The sequence below is a fragment of the Hemicordylus capensis genome, chromosome 2, assembly GCF_027244095.1.
Source record: "Hemicordylus capensis ecotype Gifberg chromosome 2, rHemCap1.1.pri, whole genome shotgun sequence".
In the NCBI taxonomy this organism is placed as follows: domain Eukaryota; kingdom Metazoa; phylum Chordata; class Lepidosauria; order Squamata; family Cordylidae; genus Hemicordylus; species Hemicordylus capensis.
The window spans coordinates 240,020,626-240,042,566 of NC_069658.1; the positions used below are offsets into that span (position 1 = coordinate 240,020,626).

The 21,941-nt window shown below is 45.6% G+C and overlaps 1 protein-coding gene and 1 long non-coding RNA gene across 2 annotated transcripts in view; both read right to left on the reverse strand.

Annotated features, from left to right (window-relative positions):
• Positions 1 to 324: 324 nt before the first annotated feature.
• Positions 325 to 4,882, reverse strand: LOC128347615 (uncharacterized). Its single transcript, XR_008317617.1, has 2 exons — positions 957 to 4,882; positions 325 to 839 (listed from the first exon to the last, which is right to left on the reverse strand). It is a non-coding gene; the product is annotated as an uncharacterized LOC128347615 (long non-coding RNA).
• A 90-nt stretch (positions 4,883 to 4,972) lies between these two features.
• The window catches only part of LOC128347593 (zinc finger protein 420-like), a 30,741-nt gene continuing 13,772 nt past the window's right edge, over positions 4,973 to 21,941 (reverse strand). Inside the window, exons 5-6 of the mRNA XM_053302541.1 lie at positions 8,412 to 8,415; positions 4,973 to 6,145 (exon numbers count right to left, since the gene is read on the reverse strand). Of these exons, the coding sequence (XP_053158516.1) occupies positions 5,242 to 6,145; positions 8,412 to 8,415 (908 nt within the window). The 3' untranslated portion in view covers positions 4,973 to 5,241. The remainder of the gene's footprint in view (positions 6,146 to 8,411; positions 8,416 to 21,941) is intronic.

The following is a 21,941-nucleotide window of genomic DNA, read 5'->3' on the forward strand; positions in this document are numbered from 1 at the left end:
GGAGAGAGGAGACTGGGGCTGGGGGGAGAACCAAGGCCCGGCCACAGTGGGGAGGCAGCGGAGGCATGAGGAGGTGGCTGGGCTGCCAGGAAAAGGAGGCAGCAGCAGGAAGGGACAGGCTGGCTTGAAAGGCAGCCTGAAACTGCAGGCGGGGAGGGGGGAGAAGCGGCCTGGTGGGGGGGGGGAGTGGGTGGCCATTGGGGACCGGAGACTGGGGCAGAAGCAGGTCTAAGCTTTCTGCAAGCTTAGAGATGTAATGGCCTGTCCATGATGTGGTCACAAGTTTTTCATTTGGGACACCAATGAAGATTGAGGCAGTAGGAATTGCATTTAAAAGCTTTATTAACACAACCTACAAAATCCTAGATTATGTGAAAGACAGTTGTCACATATTGAGAGAGACACAAAACTCAAGTTACTCAAATGAAGCACACAAAGAAACAGAGTAGAGAGAAAAATAGTGTCCTGTTTGTCCATACTGAGTAGGATAAAGGAGAGAGTGAGAGAGAACACAACAGCACCAGCTTTGCACGCCAAAGGTACCAGGTTTGATCCGTTGCATCTCCAGGTTGGGCTTGGAAACCGACTTGTCCAAAACCCTGCAGAGCTTCTACCAGTTAATGTAGGCAATGCGGAGTTAGACAGACCAAGGGTCATACTCAGTCGAAAGCTGTTTCATATGTTCCTCGGGAGTAGCCATACCTCAGTGGCAGAGCAGACGCTTTGCATGCAGAAGGTCCCAGGTTCAATCCCTAGCATCCCCATGTAGGGTTGGGAAAGACCCCCGTCTGGAATGCTGGAGAGCTGCTGTCAGTCAAAGGAGAGCAGGGTTTCTAAACCTTGGGCCCTCAGATGTTGTTGGCCTACAACTCCCATCATCTTCAGCCACAAAGGCCATGTCTGGGGATGATGGGAGTTGTAGGCCAACAACATCTGGGGGCCCAAGGTTAAGAAACCCTGATGTAGAGAACAGAGAGTTAAACAGACCAAAGGACTGACTCAGTAAAAGGCAGCTTCCTACTGAAAATCCCATCCAGCACTGATCAGCATGACAGAGGAATAAAAAGACCCTCCGTAGATAGACTCATGGGAGGAGCGGATTCCTTTAGGAAGTCCATACAGGCTCCCCCAAAGACAAGATAAGTATTGTTGAATTCTAAACACTGACCTCACCATTAAATCCTAAAAAATAACCTCAATTTTCTGCGTATGTAACAGGGCAGTCCACACACAATCAACATTTGGGTAGGATAAGTCTCTACCCTAATTTGGGTGCTAGGTGCATTCCCAGTTTGGGATCAAGTGTTAGATAAAAACAAGATTGGATGTGGGGAGCTTGATCGTCAATCAAGTCCCAGCTGGGTAGGAGGAGTGCACCCTACCCAGATTCCATCCCCGGCTTCCATATGAGGTAGGTGGGGAAATAGTCCTATCCAGATGGGGCTTGACTGATGCTCAAGCTCTCCGCCTCCAACCTCGTTTTTTAAAAATTGAAAATCGCGAGTGTGCCCACCCAGCAACTGAATTAGGGGAGGGGGCTTCACTGATCATGAATCACTGATGATAGTTCAGCATTATAAAATCTCAGGAATGTTACACTTAAATAATATAACAATGAAATAGTCTTATTTAGTAAACATTCTTGCAAATAAGTGGCTGTATGGGAACATTCAAAGATGCCAATGTGGTTGATATCAGAGAGAACATCCAGGCAATGGGGGCTAAGCAACAGTTGCCAAAGGGTGTGGAATGTGGGGATGGAAGCAGCTGACAAGGGTTGGAGAGGAGGAGGGAAAAGGAATGGTTCGGAGAAGTGAAGAGCTGGCATGTTGGCAGACCTTCAGGAGACCAGCGAGGGACAGAATGGCTGCGAAGAGCAGGCAAGAGTGGGAGGCCAGCCACACAAGTACCGTAATAGATTCTGGGGTTGAAAATGACAAACTGCTGCTCTGTACCAACAAGCACATTAGGTGTAGATGCTGTTGGACTGAGCACTGTGAACAAAGGGGTAGTCTATTCGGTTTTAAGGGGAAGGGGGAAATGGTAAAACCTTAAAGCCTTAAAATATAAAGATAACCTGTTCCATACTAGCATTTGTTTGGACTCTCTAACCCTCTTCTCAGATTCCTTTAAACCAGGGCTGCTCAACTTCAGCCCTCCTGCAGCTGTTGGCCTACAACTCCCATAATCTCTGGCTATTGGCCACTGCAGCTGGGGATTATGGGAGTTGTAGTTCAAAATCAGCAGCGGTGGGGGGCAGAGTTGAGCAGGCCTGCTTTAAACAAATCTATGGCTTCCACCTATCACACCCTCAACACAAATTCCATGCACCAAATATAGGTTCCAGTACAAGATCTATCCAGATGACAAACTGTGAGATATTAAAAGCTGTCATTCATGTTCCAAGTGCGATCTTACTCCCAAGACACACACTGCAGCAAGCTTTTGCATTACTTCTCAATGCAAAATTATCTTCTTTACACACGCCAAGCAGGGACTTCACATGATTTTCACAGTGCCACCTGCTGATCGGCTCTAGCATCCTGTGAAGACCCCGCCCTTTTCTGCAGTCAATACAAAAGTGGTAATGAAAAAAGATGGGTGCTTCTCCTAACCTAATGCAAGAGCTAGCCAGCATGTGGTGATGCAAAAATCACACAAGGTCCCTGCTCAGCATGTGTACAGAGGGGGAAATAGCATGGAAGCTTCTTGCTGCTTGTGTACTGGGAGTAAAAGTGCACTTGGAACCTGCACAAAAGCTTTTAACTACCCATAGTTTACTGCCATCTAGAAAGGCCCATAAAGTCCTGTTTAAATTTCCAGGACACCCCCTGAGAAGCAAAGAGGGATTATAAGTCATTATTAACACTCTAGTCCAGGGATTTCTCAACGTTGGGTCCCCAGATGTTCTTGGACTTCAACTCCCATAATCCCCAGGCCCAGTAGCCTTTGGCTAGGGATTATGGGAGTTGAAGTCCAATAACAATCCAGGGACCCAATGTTGAGAATCCCTGCTCTAGTCTTCTGAAGAAGGCAAATAAAGACCCCCTTTTGGAGAGACCTTGCTCTTTTCTGTACCTTCTTTGGCCCTAGGAGATCCATAAGAACATAAGAACAGCCCTACTGGATCAGGCCCAAGACCTATCTAGTCCAGCATCCTGTTTCCCACAGTGGCCCACCAGATGCCTCTGAGAAGCCCACAAGCAGCAGAAGGCGGCATGCCCCCTGTCCTGCTATTGCTCCTCTGCAATTGCTGTTCAGAGGTATCTTTCCATCTCCGAGGAGACAGAACCAAAACTGAACTGTGTCCAACTTATCCTAGGGCACCAAGAACTATAGGGCTGACCCGGATGGGAACCTATTTATTTATATATTTATCGTATTTCTATACCACCTGATATATACATCTTTATTCCCCATGAGCAGAGCTGCCATTAGATGCAACTGTATCAGCAATACATACAAGGATGCCACAGCACAAGCAAGGCTCCTACAGCCTGGGCTTCACTGCAGAGAATGTGAGCCATTGTCTTTAGGTTAAATAGGCTAACATTACAAACATGGCAAGAAGTCTCCGAAGTGCTCTCATCCCAAAGGATGCAGCATCCATAGCATCCCACCACTTGGATAAATAGGGAGCATGACACAATAAAGTGGTGTGAAGAAACAGGAAGCATGACACAATATGGTGGTGTGGCATTTGCTGCCACATCAAGCGTCAGCCAATAAGGCAAGGAACCTGATCAGACATCCAGCTATTTCTTCTTTTGCAACAATAGTTGAACACAAAGATCTATCGTCATGGCAGTCCAGACTTATTCACTAGAGGCAATCAGGGGACAGCAAGTCACAAAACTAGCCAGAAGCCTTGTAAGACTTTGCTCTGACTGCAGTCTGTTTCCCAAGCTGCCTTGTTCTTTCTATTGTAATAGAGATTTTGTACTGATGGAGGTTTCTCCCACATGCTGATCAAGTACATGGGGATGAGTTCACATGCCACAATGAACTGGCGTTTGAGCCAAGGCGCCAGTTCCCCGAGCACATGCATGAGCCTGACTTCTGGTGTCAGGAAGGATATGCCAACATCGCGTGTGACATCTGAACCTGCCACTGTTAGCTTATTCTGCCCTACTTGTGGTTCAGAACCCAACATCTAGAAACAAGATTTGAGGGACGGATGGGTTCTGTACTGCAAGCACTATAGAATATGCTGACATTGGTGGGTTAGCAAGAACAATGGCAAAAAACCCGTGGACAAAAGAATTAATGAATATATATAAATAAAGAATAACATATGTGTATTATGAGAAAATGAAAAGCCAGCTATCAACACACATGACAGCAAACAGCCACATCGGTATCACACATGTAAACATAGATAAACATAAAGCCATATAAAATTGCAAAATGCAGGAACAAAATACAAAAAACCGTATGTGCAGATGTCCAAATGGGGTCCAAAATGTCTTCGAATGTGAAAATGTAAAGAGTACATACAGAACAAATGGTAAATGCTCAAATCCAGAGGAAGAGACTGATGTGCTCAGGAAGATGTCATAAATGCCTGAAGTTCAGCTGATGATTCATACTTTCAAACGGAAGAGGCAACATGCTCTGAGGTGGCTGATAACAAAGGACGATAGGAGCCGAATAATGCCAGGAGAATGGCCAAACGACAGCCACCTCGGGATAATAGCTGTTTTGCCAAAAGGCTTCATCAGAGGCAATTTTCCAGAAATAAAGAGTAAAAAACCCATGGCTGTACAGACGGATTTATCAAGGCATGTTAAAGCCCGAAAATATGGTGTATGGTCCCTTCCTCTGGATTTGAGCATTGTTTATCTGTGTTTACATGTTTGATACCAATGTGGCTGTTTGCTGTCATGTGTGCTGATAGCTGGTTTTTCATTTTCTCATAATACACATATATATTATTCTTTATTTTTATATATTAATTAATTCTTTTGTCCACACGTTTTTTGCCATTGTTCTTGCTTTTCCATTCCGTGGACCCCGTTTCCTTTCTTGCTTCTTGACATTGGTGGGTTTTGCATGCCATGTCCAAGGTCTGCATATCCTTCCCGATACTGGAAATGGGGCTTGAGGTTATGCGTTGAGGCCTTGTGTGCTTGCAGCAGCTTGGCTAAACCACAGCTTCACTGCGACATGTGAACCCGCCTCATGGTCTTCCCCCAGTGTGGATTATCTTGTTGGTAACCAAGTTCACGTGATCAGAAATCTCTAAACTATATAGATGCTTTCTCCCGGATATGAATCCTGGGATGTGAAGATCTGCGCCCCACCTGCTGCTCTTTCCACAATCCAGGCATTCCTAGGATGCATGTTTTCCTCTGTGTGTATTTTTTTATGTTCATTGAAGTTCGTGCTCCACCGAAAGCTCTTCCCACACACAGAGCACATATATGGTTTCTCCCCTGTGTGGATTCTTTGATGTGACCTAAGGTACGAACTGCCTCGGAAGCTTTTCCCACACTCTGTGCACGTATACGGTTTCTCCCCCGAGTGCACGTACTGGTGGATCGTATAGCTTTTGCTGTGAGTGAAGCTCTTTCCACACAGCGAACAGGTATATGGTTTCTCCCCTGTGTGGATCCTTTGATGCAAAGTGAGACCGGTGTTGCGCGTGAAACTCTTGCCACACTCTGAGCACTTGAAGGGTTTCTCTCCCGTGTGCACGATCTGATGGGAAGCAAGGCTTATGCTGTGACTGAAGCTCTTTCCACACAAGGAGCACGTATACGGTTTCTCCCCTGTGTGGATTCGCTGATGTGACCGAAGGTCAGAGCTCCCTCGGAAGCTTTTTCCGCACACCGAGCATTTATAGGGTTTCTCCTCCGAGTGGACTCGGGGATGTGAAGGGAGGCTTTTGCTTGGACTGAAATGCTCTCCGCACTCCATGGATTTACACGGTTTCTCCCTGATGTGTATACTCTGATGCGATGTAAGATTTTTCCTGTGCCGGAAATTTTTCCCACACTGCAAGCATTTATATGGCTTCTCCTCTGTGTGGGTTTTCTGATGCGACGTCAGGTGTGTGCTCCGACTGAAGCGCTTTCCACACTGGGAGCACGCGTAGGGCTTCTCCCCTGTGTGGATGCGCTTATGTTCATTCAGGTGGGATTTACTAACGCTTTTTCCACACACATCACACTTGCTCTTTTTCTTCTCTTTGTCTCCCTTTTCTTGGATTTCTGGCTCACAGAAGTCACCCTCCTGAGAAGCAAATGATACATCTCCAGTATTTTCTTGGATCCTTATTTCATGGGAGTCAGCACATTCAGAAGCAAGGGATCTATTCCTCCCCACTTCCCTGATCTCAGTTTTTCTTCTTTGCTCTTCCCTCTCTTGACATCTGGCCCTTTCCAAAGACATCCTGCAGGGTTCTTCCTCATTCTTGCTTTCCCACCCATCACCTGCTGGAATAAAGAGAGGACTGATAAGATCTCATAGAAGAAACAAAGTCTCAAACAGGGTAACAGCAGTTAACTGCTGCAGTGAACAACCACCGAGGAGCAGGGGGAGGCAGATCATGCCACATACCAAATAACTTAGAATCACAGAATTTTAGAGTTGGAAGGAACCGTGGATGTAGGTATGTGAATATGTGAGGTCATTCACACAATCAAAAACTGTGTTCTACCCAAGTTTGGGAGATGTGTATGCTCCCAATTTTTGGTCCTGTGGAAGCAAGGTAGGAGGAAAAGCTACCCAGGTTTCCTTTCAACCTTGCTTTCACACCATCACTTCTACCCAGGTTTTCCTCTTACCTTGCTTCCACACAACCAAAAACTGGGAGTGCACACAGCTCCCAAACCTTGGTAGAACACAGTTTTTGACTGTGTGAATGACCTCTCTGTGTGTATTGAGGATTTTCCACAATATTATAACATTAAAAAGTACTTTAACAAAACAGAACCAAATACAGAACACTCCATTCACAAAGTTACACAATTGTGATACCTGTTATTTACCATTACTAGATCCAGTAGGTTAGTATCATCGGATGAATTAACCCGAGTAACTTTTGTTTCATGAGTGCCATCAGTACAAAGCAAGAATATGGTCTCAAAGAGCTTAATGGCATCTCTTATCTCAATGCATGTCACCAAAAGGAGCATTAACTAGAAGGTCGGCTTGGGTAATCCTGTGTATTGCCAACATGATTTTATTTTTATTTATTTATTTTATTTTTGCATTTATATACCGCCTTTCGTTAAAAAGATAACCCCAAGGCGGTTTATTGATTATGAAGTTTAAATCTTTAATAATATAAAGGAACATAATAATGATTAAAGGAAGATAAATCAAGGAACTTATGCTGCTTTACTATTCTGTTAGCTATTCTTAATTGGTGTGTGATGTTTATTTTTACCCTGCTGGAGGCCTGCTATTCCAACCCCTCATTCATGCAGGGAACTGCTACAGCATCTCTGTCAAATGCCCATCACTGCATGAGTCAGCCTGTTCCACTGTCAAAAAGCTCTTAGAATTACTATGTTCTTTGTCATGCTTAGCCTAAACCAGCTTCCTTGTAACTTCAACCCATTGGTTCTAGTGCTGCCCCCCTCACTATTGGGAAGCAACAGAGAACAGGTTTGCTCCTTCTTCTGTGTGACAGCCCTTTAGATATCTGAAGAATGCTGTTGACTGGAATTAACTGGCATTGTACCGCAGGGCTGCACAACTCTGGCCCTACAGCTGTTGGAGGACTACATTTCCCATCACCCCTGCCTATCAACAGGGGATGATGGGAGTTTTAGTCCAACAGCTGGCAGGCCAAACTTGTGCAGCTCTGGTTGGCTTGCATTTTGGACTCGAGCCATGGAGACCCAGATTCAATCTCCCCCCGCCTTAGTCAAAGAGTGATGCTAAACCAGTTGCTATTTGTCAGAATCATCAGCTGACATCCAGACTAGGGATGTGCATGGAACCAGGCAGGGCGGTTCAGTGGTGGCAGGGGTGCTACTTTACAAGTGGGAGATGGTGCACTTACCCCTCCCTCTGCTCTTCCCTCACTGGCGCTCCTTTATTCCAAAGTTCATCAGAGAGGCAGCGTGCCTCCCTGCCGCCCCTGTTGCCCAGATACAAATGGAAGTATCCGATGCGCCTGTGCGCACCGGTATGGGTGCACCGTGCATGCGTGGTGTGTGCGCACCCCTGCGTCGGATACTTCCGGTTGTATCCGGACAACAGGATAGCAGGGAGGTATAGTGCCACCCCAATGAATTTTGGAATAAAGGAGCGCCGGCGGAGGAAGAGCAGAGGGAGGGGTAAGTGCACCCTTCCCCGCTCTTAAAGCAGCACCCCTTCCACCATTGAACCAGTGGATCTGGCCGCCTTTCGAACTGGTTCGGAAACCCATAAAGAGTCTCCAAACCGGTTCCGTGCACATCCCTAATCCAGACTAGCGCTGCACCAATGCACCAAGGTTTTATTATTATTTACATTTATCCCGCTTTTCCTCCAAGGAAGTCAGAGTGGTGTACATGGTTTATTATTATTTTACATTTATGCCGCTTTTCCTCCAAGGAAGTCAGAGTGGTGTATATGGTTATGTTTCTCCTCACAACAACCCTGAGAGGTAGGTTAGGCTAAGAGATGCATGACTAGCCCAGAGTCACCCAGTGAGTTTCATGAATGGGGATTCAAACTTGGATCTTCCCGGTCCTAGTCCAACACTCTAACCACTACCAGGGGTGTAGCAAGGTTGGAGTGGGCCCAGAGACAAGATTTTAAAATGGGCCCCCCACTCACTGAAGCTCAGCTCATGAAGTAAAGAAATCTTAAATGAGGCTGAATAGTGGTAACAAAAAGCATAGTAATATATATACCTATGTGCCATAGAACATCATCCTAAATTATTTTTTAAAAGGTTCTGTAAATTGTGGACGATAAAAGTCATTTAATGGTACTAGAGAAAGACATGCTGTTCTGGTAGCTCCCGGTCTTAACACTCACATCAGTTTCAGAGGATGAATACAACTGAAGGAAGCCCAGATGGGTGCGCGGCTGGGGGAGTCAGTCATGTGACGTGCCTCTGGGGAGCCCCCCAAGGCAGTGGGCCCCCAGACAACTGTCTCCCCTTGCCCTATTGTAGTTACGCCCCTGACCACTACGCTATGCTGGCTATACTGGCTTTTCCATTACGTAAGTGGGGAGCGCAATTTTTTTAATCCCCCCTTCCCTCTCCAGCCCTCTGTACCTCCCCAAAATAGGTCTTTCGAGGGATGGAGGACTCTCAGGGAAACATTTCCAAGAGGCACAGGTGGAAATCACCAAAAATTGCTTCCCTAGAACAACTGAAACCCCTAGAGACTTGCCTTTTGGGTGGTATAAAAATATGTTAAATAAATAAATAGTGCATTGGCACAGTGTTAGCTTGGAGGTTGGCCACAACAGTTAGCACCATCTCCCTTTCAGGCTTGTGTGAAATGTGATGGTTTCTGGATCTGCTGCCACCATTTATCCTCAGTAGTCTCCTCTCCTATAATAGCTACTGCCTGTGATAGCTATAGGCATGCTATAATGTGGTAGGCATGGAGTGTTATAGTGCTATATTGCTATAGATATGGAGTGTGCCTGAGCTTGAATGCTTTAGGCATGGAGTGTTACTCCAAGACAGAAAGTCCAAATAGTTTTAAAATAAAGAGGATGCATTGTTTCTCAAAGAAAAATCAAATGAAACAAAAGATGGTCCAAGAAATACACATTTCCCTTTCCAAGAAGCAGACAGTTCAAAGCACAGCCAGTTATAGTTTCCTATCCTTCAGTCCAAGTCCCTTTCTGCCAGCCTCCTCCTTGGCAGTTAACTTCCCACTGACTGCAGCACACATTCCAACATCTACACAACTCCTCCTGTCAATCTAAGCTCCTGGCAACAGTTGCTGTGCTTAACTCACAAAACCCCTAGAACAAGCAACATGTAGAAATCTATTCCATTCTTAACTAAATCTCTTGTTTCTGGGAATCAATTCTTCTCATGGAGAAACTGAATTATCCCATGTACTGAGCTCCTTTGAAACTGAATGGGGTCCAAATGTGACAGCACAACACTTAAAGCAACTGCAACCACTATGCCGGAGTGTAGTGGTTAGAGTGTTGGACTAGGACCGGAAAGACCCGAGTTCAAATCCTCATTCAGCCATGAAGCTCACTGGGTGACTCTGGGCCAGTCATGTATCTCGCAGCTTAACCTAACTCACAGGGTTGTTGTGAGGAGAAACATAACCATGCATGCCACTCTGGGGTCCTTGTAGGAGGAGAGGGATATAAATGTAAAAATAAGTAAATTATGTATTTTATTTATATACCACCTGACTCCAAAGGCTCTGGGTTGCTCACAAAAATAAAAGCAGAATAAAGCAACCATTAAAATAACAATTTAAAACATTCACAGATTACTAAAAGCCAGGTTAAAAAGATGCATCTTAAGGGTTCTTTTAAAGGTGGGTAAAGATATTGAAACACAAATGGCTATAGGGAAGGACTGTTCCCAAGTCGCCGCCAGGCAAGCTGGTGGCATCTGGAGATGGACCTCTCTCGAGGACGTTAATGTGCAGTGGGTATCATGCAGAAAATAAATAATATGTTAGCATAGATTATAATACATTTGTGCAGCACCTGGTTAGTCTGGATGTCAGCCATTATTGTTTGGATTTTGTAGACTAATTTTATCATCAACCAAGGGAGAGTCAGAGAGAGAGACTTACCCAGAGAAGCCACAATCCCACAATTCTCCACCATCACTTCCCAGTGCAGGGCTCTTTGCCCAGCATCCAGCAGTGCCCACTCCTCCTCAGTGAAATACACAGCCACATCCTTGAAGGTCACCGGACCCTGAAAAAAGACAGAAAAAAATTGCACATGTGATGTTATGGTTCTTCCCCTTCAAAGCATGGAGAATGGGGCTGTAGCTCAGCAAGAAGCATTTGCCTGCAGAAGGTACCAGGTTTAATCCCTGGCATCTCCAAGTAAGACTGGGAGAGACCGGTGTATGAAACCTTGGCGAGACACTGCCAGTCAGTGTTGGCAGTACTAAGTTAGATGGACCAGAGGTCTGACTCGGTATAAGGTAGCTTCCTATGTTCCTGAGAAAAATCCAAAAAATATAGCAAAGGTGAGGTGGCTGGTTTTTCTCCTGGAAATTTTCCCCACCTGGTTTTTCATCTGCATCTCCTCCGGAATGGGGGAGGTGCGTTCACATATTGGCCAAATTTAACCCAAAGTCCCTGCTGGTTATCAGGGAGCACCTCACACACTATTCGGGTTTTTTTTAATTGTGCATTAGAGTGTAGCCCGGTTTATATCTGGGGTTACAAAATCCACATTTTGCGTCAGTTTTTTGGGACAACTTTGAACTCTCCCCTGCTAACTTGGCAAAGAGACACCTTTTAACGTGGTGATTCTCTTTATTTATTTATTTATTTGATTTCTATACCGCCCTTCCAAAATGGCTCATAATTTAGCAGGGGGAGAGTAACTGGCCCTATCCACCCCCAGCACAGTACCTCCAGTGACTGTTGCTGGTGTCTATCTTATGTTTCTTTTTAGATTGTGAGCTCTTTGGGGACAGGGATCCATCTTATCTATATATTTAATTTTCCTGGGTGTGCCTTTCGAACGTGCGTCCCGGCAGCCCAGCTGATTGGCTGGGCTGTGGGGGCGCCTGATTGGGTAAGGCGCACCCAGGAGAACAGTGGCAACGGCCAGGGCCAGGGAGCCAGGCGGGCCCGACCACGGAGGCGAGGCGGCGGGACTGGCCGGGCCGGGCCCAGCCGCGGAGGCGAGGACTGGCGGCGGTGGCTGCACTCGGCCCCCGCAGGGCGGCGGTGGCCGCACTCGGCTCCCTCAGGGCAGCGGCCGCACTCGGGTCAGCTAGTTATTTATTATATCTCTGTGTAAACCGTCCTGAGCCATTTTTGGAAGGGTGGTATAGAAATTGAATAAAATAAATAAATTAATAAACTCGCAGTAAAGCTTCTCAGTAAACCACCACCACCACCCCCGCACCCCGGTAAAACCTGCTGTCTGTGAAAGCTCCTGGATAATCCTTCCTCTTATGTTCCACCTAGTGGGCAGATCTGGTAAGGACACAGACTTCCAGATCCAAGAAGATGTGCAGAAGCACCTGGTGTCCCTACCTGATCTGGCTGCATAGAAGCAGTTTCCACTCCACCACCATGAACAGGTACTGCCAGCGGCATTTCACCATCTGTAAGTGACACAAATGTGGCAATTTCACTTCCCTGGGGGAAACACCCTCTCCCCTCCCCCTGCACCATATTGGTTTCTGGGCCCAGCTCAAAGAACTGGTTTGGACATCTTAACAGCTGCAGAAGTGGCTCGACAGTTAAGGCGTGACCACTTCTATTTTTAACAAGAATATTCTAGTCTTTATGCAATCAAGACTCCCCACCCCACCACGCCCTTTACTGGTATGGGATTTGCTACCCAAGGAATGGGGAAACTGAGCAGTGAGGTGTGCAATCTATCCAAATTTTCAAGCAACTGGATAAAAATAGGGTGAGTTAAAATACTTTCAAAATGTTGAAATATGCCCCGTCAGACCTTACCCAGCGAGGTGGCACCTTTGCCTCCCTCCTGCACGATCCACCTGAACAGCGGCCCCTGCCTGGTGTCCGATGGAGCCTTCTGTGTCTCAGGAAGATCAACGGCAGCTTCCGTTAACAGGCCCTGCATGTAAAACAGCAAGGAGGATACCATGCAAGGAATGTCTCTCAAACCCAGTTGCAGGGAAGCAACAGCAGGAGAGAGGGCATGCACAGACCTCTTGCCTGTGGGCCTCCCAGAGGAGGCATCTGGTGGGCCACTGTGTCAAACAGGATGCTGGTCTAGATGGGCCTTGGGCCTGATCCAGCAGGACTGTTATGTTCTTTTTAAAAATTGTTTAAATTTTTATTGATTTTAACAATATCTTAACATTCATATCACATTAAACAAATATTGACTTCCTGCTCACACCTCCTCGTGAATCACCAACTATAGAATTAACCCTTGCTATAATAATAATTCAAAACATATATCTTAAACCTTACAAACTCGATTTTGATCTACCCAACCTGCTATGTTACTAAATTTCAAACCCTGTTGTAAAATCAATATTAGGAAAATAATTCTTTAAGTATAATAAGGATGGCTTCCAATCTTCTTTAAAGCATTCCAAATTTTGGTCTCTTATCAGTACTGTAAGTTTTGCCATCTCCGCATATTCCAAAATTTTTATCAGCCAATCTTCTTTTCTGGGCATTTCATTACTCTTCCATTTCTACACATATATTATTCTGGCTGCCATGTTCTTAATGGGGGATTAGGAAAGGAACTGGGCAGCGGAAGGTAGAATCTCCCTTCCTCTGTTGGGGCTCACCCAGATACTGACCAATTTAGTGGAGCGATTTAGTGGACCGATTTAGTGGAGCAGCAGAAGTCCGTCCTGGCCAGGGTCCCCGAACTGAGCAAGAAATGTCTTTTAAAGGGGCAATTATCTTATATTTTATTTATTTGTTTGTTTATTTATTTATTCATCAAACTTATATACCACTCAAACTTTCGTCTCTGGGCGGTTAACATATAACAATTAACACAAATATAAAAGTTAAAACAAATCAACAATTTAAAATCAACCATCACATTAAAACAATTTTAAAAAGCTAAGAAAGCTTGGGCGAAAAGATGGGTTTTCAGGTGTGTTTTTTTAAAAATTGCCAGAGACAGGCATTTAGGGAGGATATGCCATCTCCTGAAGAAGTTGACATGGAGAAGTAGATCTGGGTGTCATCAGCGTACTGGTAACACCCAGCTCCAAATCCCCTGATGATTTGGAGAAATACCAGCACAACTAACCCCAGGCACAATGTCCAACTGGTGGCTGTTATTGGTTTCTACCTTGTGTTTCTTTTTCAGATTGTTAGCCCTTTGGGGACAGGGAATCATCTTATTTGTGTATTCTGTTTCTACATAAACCGCTATGAGAACCTTTGCTGATAATTAGTAGCAGCAGTAGTAGTGTCTGTAGCTCAGTGGCAAAGCCCCTGCTGCTTACATGCAGAAGGCCCCAGGTTCAACGCCTGGCATCTCCAGGTGGGGCTGAGAAGAATTCCTGTCTGAAACCTTGGGAGAGCCGCTGCCAGTCAGTGCAGACAATACTGAGCTAGATAGACCAAGGGCCTGACTCCATCTCAGGCAGCTTCCTGTATTCCCTGCCTGTGAGGGTTGCCAGCAGCAGCAGAGCTGCCAATCATCTTTGGAAGCCCAAGGAACCGCCCTCCAGCTGGGATTCCTGAGGGAGGGGCTTCAGAATGGAGCAGAGAGTGGCAGTTAAACGGTTTTACTGGTAGCACAGAGAGTCAGAGAGGGCTGGAAAGAGCCAGACTGAGAGAAGCCAGGACTTTCTCAGAGAGGGCTAGAGAAGCCAGGAGATGGGGGTGGACAGGGCTAGAGAGAGGATCTTTAGGGAGACAGTGTCTATTCTGAGACTGATGGGTTCCAGGGAGGGACTGGGAAGGATAGGATTGGTGTCTATAGGTGATAGACAATCCAACTGTGGCTACCTCAGTCAACCTGTTTAACTATCTTTCCATATACACTGTGTAGAGCAGGCCTGCTCAACTTAGGCCCCCCAGCTGTTTTTGGACTACAACTCCCATAATCCCCAGTCACCATGGCCAATAATAATAATAATAATAATAATAATAATAATAATAATAATAATTCAATTTCTATACCGCCCTTCCAAAAATGGCTCAGGGCAGTATACAAAGAGAAATAACAAATAAGATGGCTCCCTGTCCCCAAAGGGCTCACATTCTAAAAAGAAACATAAGACACACACCAGCAACAGTCACTGGAAGTACTGTGCTGGGGGTGGATAGGGCCAGTTACTCTCCCCCTGCTAAATAAAGAGAATCACCCCATTAAAAAGGTGCCTCTTTGCCCAATAGCCAGGGATTATGGGAGTTGTAGGCCAACATCTGCAGAAGGGCCAAAGTTGAGCAGCCCTGGTGTAGAGCGTCTGCCCATGGGTGGAATCTGTGTTGTCATAAATTCTTAAATCATACATTATATACACTGTGGCCAAACCTTGATTTTGTTGTTATAGAAACCATTACGCGTGTAAAGCCCTGCTTTACCAGAGACAGAGAAGCATTTAAGCTGCTTGTACATAAATAAACTTGACTTTGTTTTATTTTAAACTTCACTCAGTGTGCAGTGAGTTATACTTTCTCCCGATTGTTACCCGTGAATCTAAGCATTTCATATTGATCTATATGTATTGATCCTAGGGTATATAGTTAATGGAGAACTGAGCTCTTGCTACACCATTTGGATGGTAGCTGAAGAGAGCAAGAGTCCCCTCCATCTTGTATTCCTGAACGTATGTCAGTGGGAAAGAATCTGTTTGGTATGCTTTGGTTCTCATACTTTGTGCCTTGCAGACCTTGTAACTTGCAACATACGGTAGTATGTATTCTCTATGCCTTGCTTTGTTCTGGCCTACTGGTCAGGAGAGGTGATGATGCTGGTATCTGAACTGCCTCCTCGAAAGCTGCATAAGCACTCCTTTATTGTATTGTAAGCCTGTTGGCCTAATATGGAGTTGTACTGCCGGACTACCTGGCTGGCTTGTTGTGAATGATGATGTATTCAGATGTATCAATTGTTGTATAAAAGCTTTGGATGGACACCATCTTAGGTCCGTCTTGTCTTTGGGAGCTATCCCCTAGACGGCCACTTTGTTATTCTGCAGAATTCAATAAAGTTTCTTTGAACTATAAAGTTTTCTCCTCCTTGGTATGTACAAAATTGGATATCATCTACCAAGTAGATAGTAACCCGTTGGTTAACACTATTAAGCCCTCAGCTACTAAGGGGTTGTCAGGACACAAACCTAAGCAAAGAGAGCTTGAGGGTGGCAGCGGAAGCTTGATCCAGGGAAGAAGATATAAGAACATCATTCTCAGTAAAATTGGTCCACAAAGTTATAAAGTTATTAGCCTTTCTAGTTTTGGGAACAGACCCCCTCACTAGCAGTGTCCCAAAGTGACAGGCAGGATACAGCTCATCACATGTGGTTAGAGTTACCATGCCCCCCAGAATTCCGGGTTTCAACCGGATTTTAAGCAACTCACCCAGATTGCTTAGCCCACCTGGATTCGCCTGGATTTCAGCTTACATTAAAAAAAAAAAAAAAAGCTAAGCTCTAACCCTTGTAGAAGTGGAGTTATGGAGCAAAATGTGCAGTCACTATTCTGCTCAAAAATTATTTTCAAGCCAATTTATGCAATATGCAAATTAGGTGCCCAGATTTGGAAAGCCAGATGTGGTGCACTTTAGTAGCAGGATAAGATCTGTTAAAGGGACCATTAACAAAAGAAGAATAACACATTTTGGTTTTATGTACAAGAAAATCCTGAGGAAAAAGTTGTCAGAGACAATTGGAGGGCTATAGGCCACCTCCAGCCTCAAAGGCAGGATGCCTCTGAGTACCAGTTTCTGGGGAGTAACAGCAGGAGAGAGGGCATGCCCTCAACTCCTGCCTGTGGCTTGCAGTGGCATCTGGTGGGCCACTGTGCAAAACAGGATGCTGGACTAGATGGGCCTTTGGCCTGATCCAGCAGGGCTCTTCTTGTGAACTTAACAAAAACATTTAAAGTAGAAGCATATACAACAACAAGCAGTTATGGCTGCTAAAGTTTGGACAATGAGCAAGTCAGCTCTTATGAAAGAATTTGAGGAGAGAGGTTAAGCAACACTTGAGACCTGAGACTCTCAATAAACACATAGTGATGCAGGAGTGTGATGTCAAGGAGGCAGAAAAGCCTGTACAACCGAATGCTGAATATTTGGAGTATTTAAAGGAAAAGCTCAGGTCAGAACACGAGGAATTGCGCTTAGAATTACAGGATAAAGAAGCACAGGGACATTGAGAGATTGAGGGCAGAACAAGAAAAGCTCAAGATAGAACAGGAAAAGCTGAGCAACCAAGAATTACAGAGGAGAAAATGTTACAAATTAAGGGTAAGCAAAAGAAAAAAGTTACTCCCAAGGATTTTTCTCAATCTGAACAGGGTTCAGACCTTTATATTTTCCTTATGTCTTTTGAAAAAGCTGCTAAAAGGTGGGAAGTCAGTGAGGAGGAATTTATAAAATTTATTCCCAGTTTAGTTAAAGGAGAACTAGCTGAAATTTACAATGACGTTCTTGAGGAAAATGTTGATTCTTATAAGGTGTTCAAATAAGCAGTATATAAACATTTTAAAATGGGACCAGATTACTTCAGGGGAGGTATGGGGGAATCAGAACACTACAGCCCAAAGCTGGCAAATCTTATATAGAATTTTGTTCCCAGTTGAGTTGGTTCTTGAAGAAATGGGTTGAGGGTGCCAAAGTGGACACAATAGAGGAACAGTGGTCCCTCTAATTTCTTTCATCTCTGTGCAGAATTAGTTTTGTATCAAGACGGTGTGTGCGCATGTGGATTCAGAATGGAACCTTCCTGATTCAACCTGAGCGGGATCTAAAATGAATTGAGCGGGCATCCAAAAACTTGTGAGCACATGCACGTGTGCACGCCTTAGAGGGAACAGTATGGAGGAAATAATTCAGCTGATCGGTCTGGATCAATTTTTCACCCAACTACCTTATGAACTGAGCTGAGTTACATGCAGAAGGGTCCAAGTTCCCTCCATGACATCTCCAAGATAGGGCCGAGAGAGACTCCTGCCTGCAACCTCGGAGAAGCCGCTGCCAGTCTGTATAGACAATACTGAGCTAGATGGACCAATGGTCTGACTCAGTATATGGCAGCTTCCTATGTTCCTAGGAAAGAGTGAGGGCCCTTAAAGCCACCAAGGCCTTATTGCTGGTTCAACAGCTTCCATTAGAGCTTGTGTCTCCAGTCTGCCTTGCCTGACCTGGGTTTGGACCTCTTTAGAGGAATTTCAGAAACCAGTGAGTAACTGGTAGGGATTTTTAGGCTATCCTAACTTACATTCTTCCCTCACTATAAGGTTCTCACCTGCTGCTCTTCCTGCTTCTTGTCCTTGGCCCGGCTCAGGAGGTAACCTTCCACCAGGGCCACTGCCTGGGAACTGGTTTCGGCCCCACATTCTCGGACCCAGCTCTCCATCTCTGGGGGCAGGATGGCCAGGAACTGCTCTAGGATCACCAGGTCCAGGATCTGGTTTTTCGTGTGCCTGTCTGGCTTCAGCCACCAACGGCAAAGCTTGTGGAGTTGGCTGCAAACTTCTCGTGGTCCTTTGGCCTCCTGGTAGTGGAACTGCCTGAATCTCCTACGCTGTGCATCCAAGCTGGTGATGTCCACAGCCAGCATCTTCTGCACAGTTCTTTCCCAGAACGTCCCACTGCTCCTGGCCTCTCGGCCATCCATGCCAGCCCAGTCCTGCTCTTGCATTGCCCTTCTGTGTGTCAGAGCAGCCTCCAACCAGGACTCTAAGGATCTCCTTGCTGACTTCTTGGGGTGGAGATGTCCTTCTCCATGTGAGTAATCCTTGTCCCTGCAACAAGGACACTCATCGAGCAGGAAGATGCTTTACAAGAAAAACCAGATGACTACTGCTAACAAAGAGGGCTTCTCCCTGTAAGAAAGGAAGTGGCAAGTCAGAGCAATGAAAGACTAAGGGCAGGCCAGGTGAGGCATAGGCGTAACTATAGGGGGGGGCAGGGGGGCACGTGCCCCGGGCACCACTTGGCAGGGGGCGCCAAAAAGTGCCCCCGCCAACTTGCCGAAAAAAAATATATTTATTTATTTATTTATTATTTTTTGCAGAGCAGTCCCCCTCCCCCGCAGCGCAGGGCAAGCTGTCTGTATTTTAAAGTCGTGGGAACAAACAACGTCCCCCTGCGAACCCAGCCCGAGAGCACTACATAGACCGTGCATGTTTGGTGTGCTCTCTCCAACGCCCGACCCATCTGGGAGATCTTGCTTGCTGCTGTTGCTGCTGCTGCTGCTGTTGCTTAGCTGGTCAGCAGCCACCCTTTCATGCCAGCCGTGAGCACCATTTGTCCTCCTTGGACTTCATCCTGATCTCCTTTGTCCAACTCATTCCCTTAACTGGCACAGATTTCCTCTTGCACCAGCTCAGTCGGGAAATGGAGTGGGGAGGGGGAGGGGTGGGCTGTTCTCCTCAGCTACATTCTGCCTGCTGCTGCCAGGGGGAGGGGAAGGGGGAAGTTTTCCAGTTGTATTTTTTGCCACCAGTTCCCCTTTTTGCTCATTCAAGTCCTTCCTCCCCTATAATCTAACCACGTTTTAACTGAAAAGGTTCAGGGAGGGGGAGATGGGGGGATGTGGAACCTTGGGTTCCACATCCCCCCATCTCTCCCTTCCTGGACTTTTGCACTATGTAATGCAAGCTAATTTAATTATATGTCATCATCAAAATGGATTAGCTGTTTCAGCCCATCAGGAAAGTCTAAACCTCCACCGATTTAATTAACCAGACTGAAAATCAGATGAACAGAGAATGTTTTAATGAAAGGTGGTATATAAATTTAACAATAAGTAAAACTATCATTAGGAGCAATTAGCGATTACTTAAACATTGGTGCTGCCAAGCAATTTGTAAATAAAACTAGAAGCCCTTTGAAAATAAGCTGGAATTAATTGTAGGTTGGGCAGGGGGTGAAAGTATATACTTCTAAACATTTACTGTTAAATTTATATACCACCTTTCATTAAAAACAACCCCAAAGTGGTTTGGTTTTAGTCATGGATTTTAATTTTAATTGCTCTTTTTGTCAATGTGATGAAGATTAGTTAAATCTGAGTGGTCTTAGGCAACCAATGTTGCATCTGAAATGCCATTTCATTTTTTATTGTCATAAATACTCTCCAATCAATTTAAATAGCAAAGGTGTATATTATCACTTTATTCAATTGCAGGGAATCTCAAAAAAGCAGGATTTGCAACTAAGGCAGTGCATATCTTCTCTAAAATGGCCCTTTTATAGTTTTTCTAACTTTGAAATCGTAACATAAAACAAAGCATAAATGCATAAATGCTTCCCCCTCCATTTGAAACCTTTTCTGGTGTAAATAGTGTGCGGTTTTGGAAAAGGGGAGTCTTTCTTTAACAGTGGGAGAATAAGGAGTCTTTAGCACTATCACCCTAGTCCCTCAAATTACTTTGGAGTCCTTGGTTTTCGTTTTGTTAAAATACAGTCACTCACAAGGGAAAGTCAGGAACAGAACCAGGGCGTGAGGGGGGGGCATCATAATCATAATAATCATCATTGCATCATAATTCTGATGTTTGAGATACAAGCCAACTTCACAGGGTTGTTGTGAGGAAAAACCTAAGTATGTAGTGCATTTTGAAATTTTTGGTAATTTTTGTAATTTTTAAAATTTTTAAAATAAAAGTTTTCTGAAACGTGTGTGTCAGTCAGATGTATGTTGGGGGGGCAGCAGGGGGGCGCAATTTCAGTGCTTGCCCTAGGCGCTGTTTTCCCTAGATACGCCTCTGCCCCCCTCTTCTGAGAAAACAGTGGTTGATCCTGCTCCACAAGGAAAGCTGAGTGGCAACAGTTCTGTAGGCTAGGTTTTCAAAAGAATAATAATAATATATCAGTATTAAACTAAAGTGACTTGGTAATTTTCGCTGAAACATGTGTGTCAGTCAGATGTATGTTGGGGGGGCGGCGGGGGGGGCGCAATTTCAGTGCTTGCCCCAGGCGCCGTTTTCCCTAGTTACGCCTCTGAGGTGGGGAGTTCCTCCACTTCAGAATCACAGGTCCGTGAAATCAGCGTCCCTTCTAACTTTTCATATTGGTGTGCAGAATGAGTTTTGTTCTGGGCGGCCTTATCAAGGCAGTGTGCATTCAGAGTGGGGCCTTCCTGATTCATCCTGAGCGGGATCTAAAATTGACTAAGCGGACATTTAAAAAGCTTGTATGCACTGGCACAGTGGCGTAGGAAGGGCATAGGCAGCCGGTGTTCTTAAGGGCAACCTGCCCCTTTCCCCACACCTTGGCAGCACACTCCCTGCCTCCTTTCCTTCTGGAGTTGTGTCACTCGCTCCTTCTCACCACTGCGGGGACCAGGAGCCCTCCCCCAGCAAAACCCACACCCCAATGGTAGCAGCCTTCATTTCTGACCTAGCAGTCCACAGGGAGGCTGCCTTGCCCCACCGCTCAGCTAGCCACCCTGCCAGCACTGCAGTAGAGTACTATGCAGATCACCCAGCTGGCAGACTCAGCAGTGGGGAGGAGAAGGAGTGAGCGAGGCCGCCCCGGATTTGGAACAGAAATGGCCCCTGAACCATTTTGGAAGGGCGGTATAAAAACTGAATGACTAAATAAATAAATGTTAGCAGGCTTTGAGTGCCATACTCACAAATATGCTGTGAGGAATCCCTGTTTTGCAGAGGGAGAAAGAATCTCCCTGAAGTGTCTGTCCTCAAGAAGCCCTACAGATATAGTTTCACAGGCCACCTCCCTTTGGGGTGGATCCAGGGATCTCATGCTAACTTCCAGTCTGAGGGGATCTCAGCCCCACTTCCAATCAGTATCTACCTATCTACTATTGGAACATAGGAAGCTGCCTAGCTATGGCCCACCTCAACCCCAACCCCACCACCTAGGAAACTGCCATCTACTGAGTCAGACCATCTAGCACAGCATTGCCAATGCACACTCTGACTGGCAGCAGCTCTCCCGAGCTTCATGCAGGAATTTTTCTCAGCCCTACATGGAGATGCCAGGAATTGAGCCTGCGACCTTCTGGATGCTAAGCAGATATTCTGTTATTGAGCTGTGGCCCCCATTTATTGTCTGGGCATCTTCGCCCAGAGCCTTCCAACTTTTTTCTTGGCTTCTCTCATTATTATTTATACAGCACATGTGCATGGAGCAGTCCCTGGCCACGGAGCTTACCATTTGGA